Genomic DNA, 13348 nt, shown 5'->3' with positions numbered 1-13348 from the left:
TTTTTCTGCAACTTAAAAGTTCGATTCAAAACAAATGCCTGTTATTTGAACTCGGCCGCGATTAGTTTTGAAAAGAGGCGTAAACTCATAATATCCCAGATTTTGAACAAAATTAGCAAACTCCATATGAATTTTTGTTTTTCATTTTTCTAATTATTAAATTTCCCCCAAGCGTCTATTTTTTTATAAAATCGTCGGCGAACCCGATAAAATGATTTACACCTGAACAAAGAAATCCAAAATTGTTGCCAGATAACTTGACAAAAAAATCCAGAAGATGGCAACCGAAAACCAGAAAGTGCTGCCATCTATTCGAAAATTTTAACCAAAGCTCACAATTCATGTTCATGCGCAGGCAGAACGGCAGAAGGTTGAAGGAGGTGGTGGTGGTGGTAATCGTTAACCCCCGCTCGGCGGGCAAAGCAAATAATATTCTTCGACGTCGTTGTTGCTTTAAGACCTATATATAGTATGTAAGACTATGGTCCAAAATCTTTCTGCAGATCTTAGCAAGCAATATATATGTTATAAAACACTTTTTTAATGTTTTGGAAGATGATAGAATAAAAAAGCGAATGAAAGAACATCGCACGATTGCGATATGTTGTCCAAGTGTGATATGTTGAGCAGTTGGGAGAGTAACGAATTCGTGAGTGACAACCGAAAGCTTCGCACGATTATACGTGAGTTGCGCTGGTTGCGCGTACGGTAGGCGAGAAGTCAAACAAGAAAAGAGCAAAAACGGGGTGGGAGAGAGCATTCGTTCAAGATGTGTTTGTGGGTGCGTTAATCTCTATCTCTTCCTCTCAATCCTCTCTCGAGCGTACTTTCGGTGCGGTCATGAGTCAGAAAAGCCATGGTTGTCGCGGTCGCGGGCGTTTCATTTCGTAATTAAATTTGTTGTCCCAAACGTGTGTCCCGGGGTCCCCACTATCCTTAAAGCGTGCACCCCTCCTTCGTCATCGCGATCGCGCGCGCGTTCGGAAGTCGTCTCGTTAGCTGTTGCTTAGGCAGCTCAAAAGGGAGAGAGAGAGAGAATGCGAGAAGAGCTATGCGATCTATAATACGAAACTTTCGTGTCACTATTGTGTACACGGGATTGTTGAGCGGTGACAGCAGCTATTCGAAAATGGCACTGTGTTTCGTCGATTCGACGATTCACGAAACTACTCTTCACGGTTCCTCGTGAACATTTTGCTAATTTCATCACATTTTTTACCTTATTTTCTTTTTTTCGTTTGCTTTCCTCCCTCCCTAACCCAGCCCTCTCTGTACCCACCATTTATTTTTATTTGCATAGCAAAAAAATCTCTTGAAATCGCAGTTTTGCCCACCAAGTGCGAGAAAACACGAGACTTGTTTCCTTTTTTCCCTCTCTCTTCCCTCCGCAGTCATTCGCGTTTACCTCGAGGATTTTTTTGAAGGTAATTCAGAGTCAGTTCTTTTTTTAGCTTATATCATGCTCGAAAATGCATTTTTACTACTCATCTATTGATGATTTATTTGTGATACGAAGTCTGCAGATTTTAATGCAACCTGCTTGTGACTTTCTTTCTACTACATATAAATAAATATATATTTATGCCAATTTCGAGACGAAACCATGTTTTCATTCGATTTTTTCTGTATTGTTTATTATTTTTATAACTGCATTCTACTATTTTTCATTCGTCACTCACTTATCTTTAATCTTCCCGTGCAACTTTTGTGACTCGAATTTTGCTGTCGAATAGAATTTCTATTTATTCTCGAACGTATTTCGAAAAGTTGGATTGTTTTGCTCCATTTTATCGTTTTATAGTCATGCCTGGAACAAAACGATATTGGAATATATATATATATAGTTTGTGTAATTTTGTATTAATCAGGAATATCATTCTTTTCATAGCTAATTGTTGTAGCCTTGCTCTTTAAAGAAGTATTTCATTAATTTATGAATGTGCGTGTGCAATGCACTTCTTTCGTTTCAGTCTTTCTGTGATAAAGTAAAAATCCTAAAATGGATCCAGTGAGAAATCGGCCTAGCAGACCTCGTCTTAGGTCCCATGGTAATTCAGCCAGAGTTTTGGTCTTTGATCAAGTAGAAAATGACGAGAGTCCTGGCAACGCGGAGCTCGAGTCTTCCGCTCGCCAAGTCCAGCCTCCTAAGCCTATTAGCAAAGAAGCTCCTGTTCGTCCAGGTCCGTATTCTATTATCAACATCCGTGAGGTTAACTTTGGCCATTGAGTTCACTGAAATCAAAATAGTGTAGAATTTGATTGAAAATATTGAAAACCGTATGCATTTTCAGTTGGTGGCGAACTTTCAAATTTGGTGCGCATGAGAAATTCAGCAATTGGAAAATCTGCACCTTCTTTATCGGTTCACATGGTAAGCTGTATATGAAAAGGAAAAAAATCCTTCCGAGCAAATCAATTATTGTTCATAATAATGCTGAAGGATAAATAAGTTTTTCTGTTACATATTAAGAAACTATAATTCTTGTAATAACATATGTCTTCGTTTACTAATACACGATACACATAAACTGAATGATTTTGGTATCGAATAGTATTGAGTATTGAATATGCGTTATGTAACAAGTTTATGTATTTTTTTTTATATCAAGCGTGAATTCAACATTCCTCGTCGCGCGGCAAAAGCGGCTCATCGCAAATCATTCATAGCAACGACATCACCGACATTGCCTCGTTGTCACTCGCCTCTGTCAGGTGAGTACGCAATAAGCATTTTGTGTTTAACATGAGACCAGTTTGAACCGTGGAAAATTTTAACTTTGCTCAATAAGAGGTCTTCGATCGATCGGTCCAATTCTCCATATGGTTACAGAAAGATTGTTTGGCAATGCCCAAGAAGAATGAAGGAAGATACGGGCGCATAGAATTGACAAAAACATTGCGCAAACGAATTTTTGGCAGAGCATAGCTTTGATTTAAGAATATGATGTAGGCCAATAACGAGATCGCTCGGAGACAACGTCGATGTCGATGCAATGTTCTTTTATACTACGTCTCGCCTTTCTTTATTTCTCTTGTATCATAACTTTGACGTTCAATTCGTAACTTGTAATTTTTATAATTCTCGCGTCGAACAATTGCTCATAGAATTTAGAACGAGTCCGAACTTGTTATACGTGCTTGCCTTCTCGTAAGATGATACCGTATTGTTTGTATACTCTAAATTATAATTAATAATATAAATTATATATGTTTATTACTTTATTCTATAGATCATAGCTAATTCTTTATTTGGTGATTTTTTTTTAAATTCTCGATCTAGCATTCGTTCCGATCGTAGGCAGTCCCCTAGAGAGTCCTAGGATGTCATCCAGTCCGCATTTTGCTTTTGCTCCAATTAAAAGGTATATATCGCTGTCAACCATAGTTGGGCATCATTGTAATATAGGAAAAAATCGTCCATTATTTATCACTGCTGTACGTAAACGTTAATTAACAACCTTTCGACATGCAAGACTAATTTTTTTCTTGATCGTTGCCCATCTATGGACTAAATTCTAGACGTAGAAAAATTAGGCGTAATTTTTATTTGAAAAGAGATCAAATTTACAAAATTCATCATATCGGACGATATGATGATTAATGTTCGGAGGATACCTCAGTATTTACGTTGAAATTTCGAATAATCCACAAATGTTGTACTCTGACGAAACAAAAAAGAATCGGTGCCGGTGCTTCTGGTACGGCCGATGGGCGACGATGGTCCGTAGCCAGTTTGCCTTCCAGTGGATATGGAACGACACCAGGCTCAAGCAACGTTTCGGTAATTTCAAAAGTCTGAAAGTATTAAATGAGTTAGCTAAATAATCGTCAATTATTGTATTTCAATTTTACACAGTCACAATGTTCGAGTCAAGAACGTCTTCATCAATTGCCGAATATACCGACGAAGGACGAGCTGAGAATGTTGTCCTGTCATTTCTCAAAACCGGGAACACCGTGCTCATCGCATCCAGGCTTTCCGGGATCCAGTATATCGAGTATTCCCGGCAGTATACCGTTCAGTCTCGAGGAAGAGGACCGAAGGTCACCGCTGCACCGTCCAAGATCTCGGAGCTTAAGGTTCGTCGTTCCGTTTTTTTTTTTTTTTCGTGCATGCAAGAGAAAAGAGACAAAATACAAACAATGCTGACCTAACGAGGAACGGACGTAAATTTGCAGCAGTCCGAGTCGATCTCCGGTTTTGGACAATGAGATACAAATGATGAATACCCTCTACAAGGAACGTTTCCCCAAGGTAAGTTACTTGAGGAAAAATACGATACGTAATATTTTTGGCGATTCGCCAGAGAGAATCAGCCGGTTAAGATGCGAAAAATATACATTCGAAAATACACACGGCCACATGTTGCTAAATCTCCTGGGGGTGGGACATTGCCGTCGTTTTTTTATTTTTCCTCTTGATTTCTTTCTGTTTGGTTTTCCGTGTTGCTTGACGAGGTCACGAGTCTGGCCTGAATTTCGTAAGCGTCATTGACGTAGAAATGGATGGCGAGAGCCAACCAGATTTTCTCATTTTTTATTTCGATAAAAATATATTCTTCTTCAACGCATGGAAATCGTGAATGAGTCACGAGACACGCACTCTTATATTTTGTTTTTCTCGCGTTTCAGGCAACTCAACAGATGGAAGAACGACTGACAAATTTTATAAACGAAAACAAAGAGATTGACGAGTACGAAGTTGTTTCCCACATGGCTCAAGATTCTTTGCCCATTATACGCTTCGTTCATCATCAAATAATCGAAATGGCCCGGGACTGTTTACAAAAGTCACAAGAGAAACTAATAACGTCCAGATACTTTTACGAAATGAGTGAAAATCTCGAACATCTTTTGGTCGAGGTAAAGTTCATTTTTTTTTTTTCAATATCTTACCGATTCATCAAAATATGGATACTGTTTACCTATTTAATATTTGATTCAATGGTGAATTTTCAATGTTCATTTGGTACTGTGTTCCACTGGACCCAGACGAAGGATAAATCGTTGGAAGCAGCGACACGACTGACCGGTTTAATAAAAAAGCTTTTATTAATAATCTCGCGACCAGCTCGGCTCTTGGAGTGCCTCGAATTCGATCCGGAAGAATTTTATCACTTGCTCGAACAGGCCGAGGGTCAAGCTAAAATAAATATTGGTATTAAAGCGGATATACCACAGTATATAATCAACAAACTCTCTTTGAATAGAGATCCGATATCGGGTAAGCGATCATAAGTCATTCTTTTGTCCGTTGAAATGTTTTAATTTCTAATACCCAATTGAACAAATTTTTATATCACATTTTTGCGTCTTGATTTGAAGAACTACAAGACGATATCAATAAACTGGAGGACTCGGCGAGTTCGAACTGCAGCAACGCGGAATTGGTCTCATCGAGTCCGAACAAGGAAGACGATGCAAAGTCTCAACGGGTACCGTGCGAAAGTGATTACGAGGTGCTAAAACTCATAAGCAACGGTGCTTACGGAGCGGTTTATCTGGTTAAAGAGAAAACTACGAGGCATCGTTTCGCCATGAAAAAAATAAACAAAAATAATTTAATGCTACGAAACCAAGTCGAACAAGTGTTTGCTGAGCGGGACATAATGAGCTTTACCGACAATCCTTTTGTCGTATCCATGTATTGTAGTTTCGAAACTAAAGTAAGCGTGCTAAATTTTCTATCGAACAATGCCCAAGCCATGAATATGAGAAAGGGGGATATTAAAAAATATTCATTCTTGCAGAAACATTTGTGCTTGGTTATGGAATACGTTGAGGGGGGAGATTGTGCAAATCTTTTGAAAAATATTGGACCTTTGCCACCGGACATGGCAAGATTTTATTTCGCTGAGACTGTTCTTGCGGTCGAGTACCTTCATAGCTACGGAATCGTCCACCGTGATCTCAAACCCGATAAGTGAGTATTTTTTTTCTTTTATCTGGAATCGAGGGAAATAACAAATCAATCAATTTTGATTCAACATTTTTTATAAATTACAGTCTTCTGATAACGGCCTTGGGGCATATAAAACTGACAGATTTTGGTCTTAGTAAAATGGGACTGATGTCGCGTGAGTATATTCCAGCTTAGATTTACGAAAAATCATTTTAATATACCGTACTGATCGAATTTTTTAAAAATAGTTGCCACGAATCTCTACGAGGGTTATATCGACCGGGATACACGTCAATTTTCGGACAAACAGGTTTTCGGCACACCCGAGTACATTGCACCCGAAGTAATACTCCGTCAGGGTTATGGAAAACCCGTGGATTGGTGGTCCATGGGAATAATATTGTACGAATTTTTAATCGGTTGCGTGCCATTCTTTGGTGAAACACCGGAGGAGTTATTCGCTCATACCGTCAATGGTGAGTCGAAAATAATCTTCGATAAATATCAACGAGGTTGAACATTTTATGAAATGATTGATGAATTTGGCAGACGATATCGAGTGGCCGGACGAGGAAGATTGGCCCGTACAACCAGAAGCCAAGGATATTATAACGTCGTTACTCGATCAGAGTCCTCGAGAACGTTTGGGCACTGGTGGCGCTCACGAGGTCAAAGATCATCCTTATTTCTTTGGCGTCAATTGGAACACGCTTTTACGACAAAAAGCGGAATTTGTACCTCAGTTGACAAACGAGGAGGATACGAGCTATTTTGACAGTGAGTATAGACAACAATTGAATAATTCGAGCAAGTGAAATTCTACGATATTACATTTCGAATAAATTAATGCAGCTCGGATGGATCGTTACAATCACGATCTTGGCGAGGATACCGACGACACGGACGATTCCCCGCTTTTCGGCTCGTTCTCGTCGTACTCACCGCAGTCGCGTAAAATTTCACAGACTCGTCCACCACAAATCGGTGACGGAGATATCGATTGCTTTACGAAGAAGCAATTGTTCCGCAACGAATTTGAACGTCCGTTGTCGCAAATATCGCCAAGTTCCTCAATAACATTTTCACCACTGTTGCGAGCGTTGGAGAAACCTGCTGAAAAAAACCGTACAATTAGCACTGCCAAGGGTATCATACCGACGGAAAATCTTAACAGATCGGACAAGGGTTCGGATACCTCGGCAACGAGCTTAATGTCTGTAAGCAGTAGCAGCGGTGAATCAAGATCAACAATCGTTAAAAGCAACCTTTCGATCGAGAGTAACACTGTGAATCTTACGAGCACGCCGGATTCGTCACAGACCGAATCGGACGACATCAGTCCGCAGATACAGAGAAAACGACATACCCATTCCTCTAGGGACAAGCTTCCCAGGTTCAGTATTTCCATTGACGGTGATCACACGTGAGTCATTTTGCCTGGTGAAACATTTTTTTTATTTTTCCTTTCGTTATTTCTTACCCCCACCCACCAATTCCTCGGCACTGACGCATCGTTCGTGCCATCCTACCATCATTTCTCAGGCCCATCGATTTATTTAAGTCCCATAATTTCAATATATCCGAATTTCTTTCATGCACAATCGAACTCGCGAGTCATCACTCGTACTCACAAAAGTGTAATCGACATTGATCGAGTTTATTCGACAGATTGAAACGATTTTCTTTTTCAGACTGGACCTGGTGGCTGCAAGGAGAGATGCCGCTGAGGACAAACATAATTCAAGCACTGATTCTTTTGAATCGTTCAACGCTATACCTCTGCCACCTTCGGCTAAACAGAAATCACGATCTGTTATAAAATCCGCGTCTACGAGCGGTCTTTCTTTGGTCATACCGACCACTGACTTTTCCTGTGAGTTGAGCCACAAAAAAAAGCATTATTTTGAACATACTTTATTCAGAACGGATAATGTAAGAGGATCAACTTGTTACAGACGATCCACCGGTATGTGGCCAATCCATAGAATCTCCGGGGGGTTCTTCCACAGCATCCTCCCGGGACACATCTCCGTGTCGGGAGCTCAGTCCTCTCGTAACGAGTCTGAAGCCTCCAATAATTATTCGTCGGGGTCCTTGCGGTTTCGGATTCACCGTACACACTATAAGAGTTTATTATGGCGACAGTGACTTTTATACGATGCATCATTTGGTCATGGTTTGTTAAAAATATCATCTTTCCGATTCGTATAGACAGTATTTTAATTTTCAAGTTCCATTCAATATGAGCATACATTTTTCAGGCCGTCGACCAATCTAGTCCCGCTTTCGAGGCAGGCTTGAGGCCGGGTGATTTAATAACTCACATAAACGGCGAAACGGTGCAGGGACTCTTCCACACGCAAGTATTGCGTTTGATGTTGAGCGGCGGTGATCACGTCACACTGAGAAGTACACCGCTCGAAAATACGAGCATAAAAACGGGTGGTAGAAAGCGTGAGTTGGCGCAGAGTAGAATGGCGCGACGTACGCTTCACAGGCAGCGAAAACAGAAGCGCGATCAGTCGGAAAAGAAGAGAAAAGCTTCGCTGTTCAGACGAATAAGTTCGAAACGCGCGAGCGTTGAGATGCAGCAGGTACTATAACACTCGCATTGCTGGTTTTTTATTTCCATCGTAATTTCAGATTTATCCATGAGGTTTCACGGAATGAGAGATCTGGTGCGACACGCTCATTTTTATTTTTATGCAACCACAGTTCCACTTGGCCAGTGCACCATAAAAAACTGCAAAAAAAAGAACAGACATTCGAGAGAACAATTTTGTTCTGTGAAACATTACACATGGTTTCCGCTAAGATTTCATTTTTGTTGTTTCATTCCAGCCGTTAAGTATCAGTTGCCCCTTGTCGGCACCCATTCTACCCAGCGACAGCAAACCTCCACTTATGGTATGATTTCTCGAAAATTATTTGTTCCATTTAACGCGCCTCCGAATATTCTACATTATTACTCCAATTCGTGAATTTAATTTTGGTTTTCCTTCACAACGGCACGCTTCTCACTCATACGTTTATTTTATTCGGAAAAGTTAAGGTCGTTGTCTAAAAAAAAAACGACAATTCAAAGGGATATGATAAAGTTTTAATGCCGTTCGACCTTGACATTAACTAAACAGCAGGAGGGTATAAAATGAGGGAGGAATTGAATTGAACTGTATGTAAATATACGTGAATGTTTTAGATGGCAGCTGGAATTTGTTCTCCGTCCATGGTAACACCGAGTCGATCGTTTCAATCATTTTCTCGGTCACTGCCACCGCAACAGGAATCATCGCCTTATTTCAGTGGTGTTGGGAAATCCGTTGGTAGTCCATCACCCCCGACCAACCGTCCCAGCTCGGAATCTTATCACTCGACCAGTACATCGAGTCCTTGCTCTAGCCCAAACTCATCATCGCCAGGCTCGAGCACGTCGACTGGAAGTATCGCCAACATTCCGAATCAATCGCATTATCAGCGGCCGAGCACGTTGCACGGCTTAAAACACAAATTACACACTGCGGCGAAAAATATACACTCGCCGAACCGGCGAAAATCCGTTGGCCATATACCTTTGTCGCCGCTCGCAAGGACTCCAAGTCCTTCGCCGATTCCTGCTAGTCCCACCAGGAGCCCGAGCCCTCTGGCTTTTCCTACGGGACATCAGCCTGGAAGTTCCAATACGACACAGTCCTACAGTCCAGGTACGAGTGAAAAGTTTTAATCGAGAGGCCTTTCCGTAAAAAGGCTAAAGAGATCTAAGGAAGGCAAGAAAAAACAACGAAAAATTTTGACGAATGTTTCAGGAGCATCTCTATCGACACCGAGTAATCAGAAAAAAAGTTACGGTCGTCCGAAATCGGCAGAGCCAGGATCACCTCTTTTGCGTCGTGCACTGAGTCCTGACAGGTTGCATCCACGATCAGCGGAGAACAAGACATCGATATCGCCTCTTGCGAATACGGTAGTTCGAGTAACACCCCGGGTTACGAAAGCCCAAAATTCATTGAGCGAGAGCCTGGATGAAGTTGCAGAGACGCAATCGAGAGAACCGAGTGACATTGGTGCTAAGTGTAACGAGAAAAAATCGTGTATGGATACGAAACAAGTTAGCGAGTATACGAAATTAACGCATGGTATATCGATAAACATAGCCTCGGTCGGTCTTTCGAATTCGTGCAGTGGGACACAATTGCCTCGTATTGCTGAGGAAAAAGATTCGCCGACGGGAACGAAGAGCGAGGAGAAGGAAATTCTCGAGAAAAATAGCAATAGTTTTTTAAATAATCCACTGCCGTGCTCGAGTCAACTGAACCAATTTAGTGAGCGTCAAACGTCTCTAGATTCTGCCTCCAAAACGAACGATCCACGTTCCTCAAACTCGAGAACAGCAGCAATTACGACAACAACAATAACGACGACTGCATCTTCGAGTATAACTCAAACGACTACGTCCTTCGATAGCAATATCCAAAATTCGTTGAAACCAAGTATCGTAGAAACACGTTTCAAGACATCTGTCCCCTCGTCTTCATCGCATTTCGGTAACGTGCCTTGGCGTCGAAACAACGAAGTCGAGACTACCACGACGACTCAACAATTGTCCAAATTAACTGTTCACGATGCTAAGTCCTCGACGAAAAGCAAAACCGAGACCGATACGAAAAAAGTACTGAAACGATATAAATCCGACAGCGCTGATGTTTCGAGTCAATCAACGACGAATGTTGTCGAAAAAACATCAACATCTCTGGATGATAAGTGCAACAAGTGATTACGATGTTAATTATCATTTTTCAGAGATATTAAAAATGTTATTTCGACCTCACGCCAAAAGACAAAAATCTTTTATTCAGGATGCATTGAAAAAGCAGTATAATCATAATCGTATTTGCGCGATTTACTTTATACCCAAACAATTCGTTAAAATCGTTGAGTCGTATTTAACGGAAAAACATTAAAAGAGCATAAGCTTCGGATACCTGAGAAAAAGATGGTAAAAACCTTCAAAGTCACGGTGTATCGGCGTTTGTCAGATTTTTCGCGATACGCTTCATTTTATCTCTCCGAATTTTTTCGTATTGTTCCCCAACGGCGTGTAAATAGTTTTTAATAAGAACGCCCAGAGAGGGCTAGCGTGAAACCGTGAAGGTCTGTAAATAGTGCGTGCTATTTCTCTCCTTTCAACGGATGGGCATAATCCTTTTACTATCATTTTTTGTCGTCGGTGTGTATATGTTTATATAAATACGTGGAATGAAAGCAGTGTATGATTGATGCATCGTTCTGTCGTTTTCTTTTCTCCGCTGTGCAGTATTCGTTCGATCTCAATGATTTTGCAAAATGGGCAAAATTTAACCACAATCGTTTAAGGAATGATAACAGGGTCGGAAGAAAAACAAATTATCGCTACTGTCGAATCAAAACAAAAGAAATCGGATTATTGTTCGTTCGACTGATATTCATTGTTTTTTTTTTTTTCGTGAACTTACAAAAATATATACAAACTTACGCATCACGGAGAGATCAGCAGAATTCTCAATGAAGAAAAGAGTTTCTCTTTTTATTTGTAGTATTAATATTTCGATTAATTTATTTGAATAACGTGGTTAGTCAATATAGACCATAAGAATCGAGTTAATTTTTAGCTTTATCGTGTAAGTCGACAACAATATCGCCATTCTTTGAAAAATGAACTCGAAGAAATTAAGGATTTAGAGCTCGAATCACAAAAGCAGTATCGCCGATCGATGTTTTAGCTGGAAAACTAGAAATACAAATGTAATCTCGTCCGTAGATCTCGGTTAGAATTATAGAGAATGAAGGAATTGTCGAGAAGAAAAATCTCCTAGTGTAAGTTTATTTCGTTTTGAGATATTGTATGGAATCAATAAGTTTAACGCAGTTCTCGTGGAGATAATTTTTACGAAACTTGCAATCAATTGTTCTCCGTTGTTCTCGATTTTCTAAATCCTTGGATGAACTCGGTAGGGGTTTTAACATAGCACAAGATATTGCTTTCTGCCGAGGGGAAAAAAAGAAGAAACGTTTGATCGAGAATGAATTACTTACGAGAACTACGTTGAAATTGTGAATGGCTCTAACTTGTATATCTTAATCGTTAACGTTCATTGTTTTTTCTTTGTATACGTGCGCTTGTATAATCGGTGATAAATGGTTAAATAATTAACGTTGACGTTCGATTTCCGATCGAAGTATTTACCTAGTTGTCGTAATGTTATCGAGCGAAAGAGCAAAGTAAAATGAATGAAAAGTAAAATCTGGGAGTTCGAATTTTGATAAATTGTTCTTTTCAATGATGACATGATTCGCAGATGCGTTGTTTCAACGAGAAAACATTTTAATTGTGCGCGTTTTCATCGTTGTTTTTCGAATAATCGATTTTCTAAAATTTCCATCACAATTTTTCACATTCCTGTTTGTTGTTTTAAAAGCAAAAGAATCATTACTCTCGAATGTTTTTACGTTATGTGTGAAATATGATTGGAGTATAAGAATAAAAAAGTTTTCGATTTGATCGAACTCCCGTACGGAAACGCTGGATGTTTCCCATATTCGAAACTCACGAAAATTATTGCAAAAACGATAATAAGTATCGCGAATCCTGCATAAATTTTATCGTCGTAATAATATAAAATCATTAGGATTTGTAATTATTAAAAAATAGTTGGTAAATCCAATATTCTTTTCTAATTGTTTTTTTCAAAGACAGATTTGTTTGCTCACATTATTGTCATTGTTAATTGTCGTTCGAGCGTGCGAGTTTTTACACTCGAAAATTTATATATTTTTGTCTCGATAATCGTCGTTCGATCGCGGATAAAAAAAATGCATGAGAAACTATACCTCAATACTCTGCCGAATAGTTTACGAGGGAGATAATGAACGAGAAATAAAAAATGCACTAAGCGACATATCTCAATTTGTAAAATGGGTTGTGATGTACAAACAATTTCGTTCGTTTCGAAAGTACACGAGGAGAAACACAAAACCAGCAAAAGACTAGATTTCGTCGACTTTTTGCTATTAAGATCGATCAGGATACAATAATTTTCTCGATGTGTATACATTGTCACTCGTGTGTCTCGAATAAGAGATATTTTTCTTTGTTCTTTTAATGGAAAGAAAGAGAAGGAGAGAGTGAGTTTCGAAGAACGTGTTTATTTCCTCTAATTTTTCTTTCTCGACTCAATGTGCTGATGAAAAACGCCAAGTTGCGATAAAACAAATGCATAATTTATTCTTAGAAATATCCTTGATATACATATTTAATCAGCGATGCGTCTCAATGTTGTTACTGTACTACGCGAACTCTGAAATGGATGAATCAAAAAAAAAAAAAAACAAAAAAATAACAATACAAAAAGTGGATGAGAGAAAAGTACTATTCCGAATAAAGAAATGCGATGAATGAAATTTTTTACTATT

At 39.5% G+C, this 13348-nt stretch overlaps 1 protein-coding gene and 1 long non-coding RNA gene across 6 annotated transcripts; one reads left to right on the top strand and one right to left on the bottom strand.

Moving 5' to 3' along the window:
- Positions 1 to 423: 423 nt before the first annotated feature.
- On the top strand, positions 424 to 13336 carry dop (microtubule-associated serine/threonine (MAST) protein kinase dop). 4 transcript variants are annotated; one of them, XM_043425535.1, is made up of 22 exons: positions 425 to 781; positions 1971 to 2180; positions 2292 to 2371; positions 2610 to 2712; positions 3281 to 3362; positions 3679 to 3781; positions 3857 to 4080; positions 4180 to 4255; positions 4633 to 4863; positions 4993 to 5224; positions 5326 to 5666; positions 5751 to 5923; positions 6007 to 6077; positions 6151 to 6378; positions 6452 to 6679; positions 6755 to 7325; positions 7594 to 7775; positions 7858 to 8078; positions 8164 to 8496; positions 8744 to 8809; positions 9102 to 9603; positions 9706 to 13336. In XM_043425535.1, exons 2-22 carry the CDS (start codon positions 2000 to 2002, stop codon positions 10671 to 10673), a joined length of 5196 nt encoding a protein of 1731 aa, XP_043281470.1. In that variant the 5' UTR covers positions 425 to 781; positions 1971 to 1999; the 3' UTR covers positions 10674 to 13336. The 4 variants fall into 4 exon arrangements, with proteins under 4 accessions (XP_043281472.1, XP_043281470.1, XP_043281471.1 ...); XM_043425536.1 differs by having other exon boundaries at positions 425 to 1424; positions 6755 to 7295; XM_043425533.1 differs by having other exon boundaries at positions 425 to 1424.
- Positions 1718 to 4573, bottom strand: LOC122414364 (uncharacterized). Of its 2 annotated transcripts, none has more exons than XR_006261747.1 (4): positions 4152 to 4573; positions 3616 to 3795; positions 2031 to 2232; positions 1718 to 1807 (listed from the first exon to the last, which is right to left on the bottom strand). It is a non-coding gene; the product is annotated as an uncharacterized lncRNA (long non-coding RNA). The 2 variants fall into 2 exon arrangements; XR_006261748.1 differs by lacking the exon at positions 4152 to 4573 and adding an exon at positions 3903 to 4044.
- Positions 13337 to 13348: the final 12 nt, after the last annotated feature.

Source organism: Venturia canescens, chromosome 8, assembly GCF_019457755.1.
Source record: "Venturia canescens isolate UGA chromosome 8, ASM1945775v1, whole genome shotgun sequence".
Classification (NCBI taxonomy): domain Eukaryota; kingdom Metazoa; phylum Arthropoda; class Insecta; order Hymenoptera; family Ichneumonidae; genus Venturia; species Venturia canescens.
Note: the sequence above shows the minus strand (reverse complement) of the source record. Positions and strands in the feature narration are given on the sequence as shown.

Bases quoted from the DNA above. Each gene is read 5' to 3' on its own strand.
- dop (XM_043425535.1), top strand. From the start codon at position 2,000: ATGGATCCAGTGAGAAATCGGCCTAGCAGACCTCGTCTTAGGTCCCAT. The intron at 6,379-6,451 runs GTGAGTCGAAAA...TGAATTTGGCAG, and splicing joins ATTCGCTCATACCGTCAATG to ACGATATCGAGTGGCCGGAC. The intron at 8,079-8,163 runs GTTTGTTAAAAA...TACATTTTTCAG, and splicing joins CGATGCATCATTTGGTCATG to GCCGTCGACCAATCTAGTCC.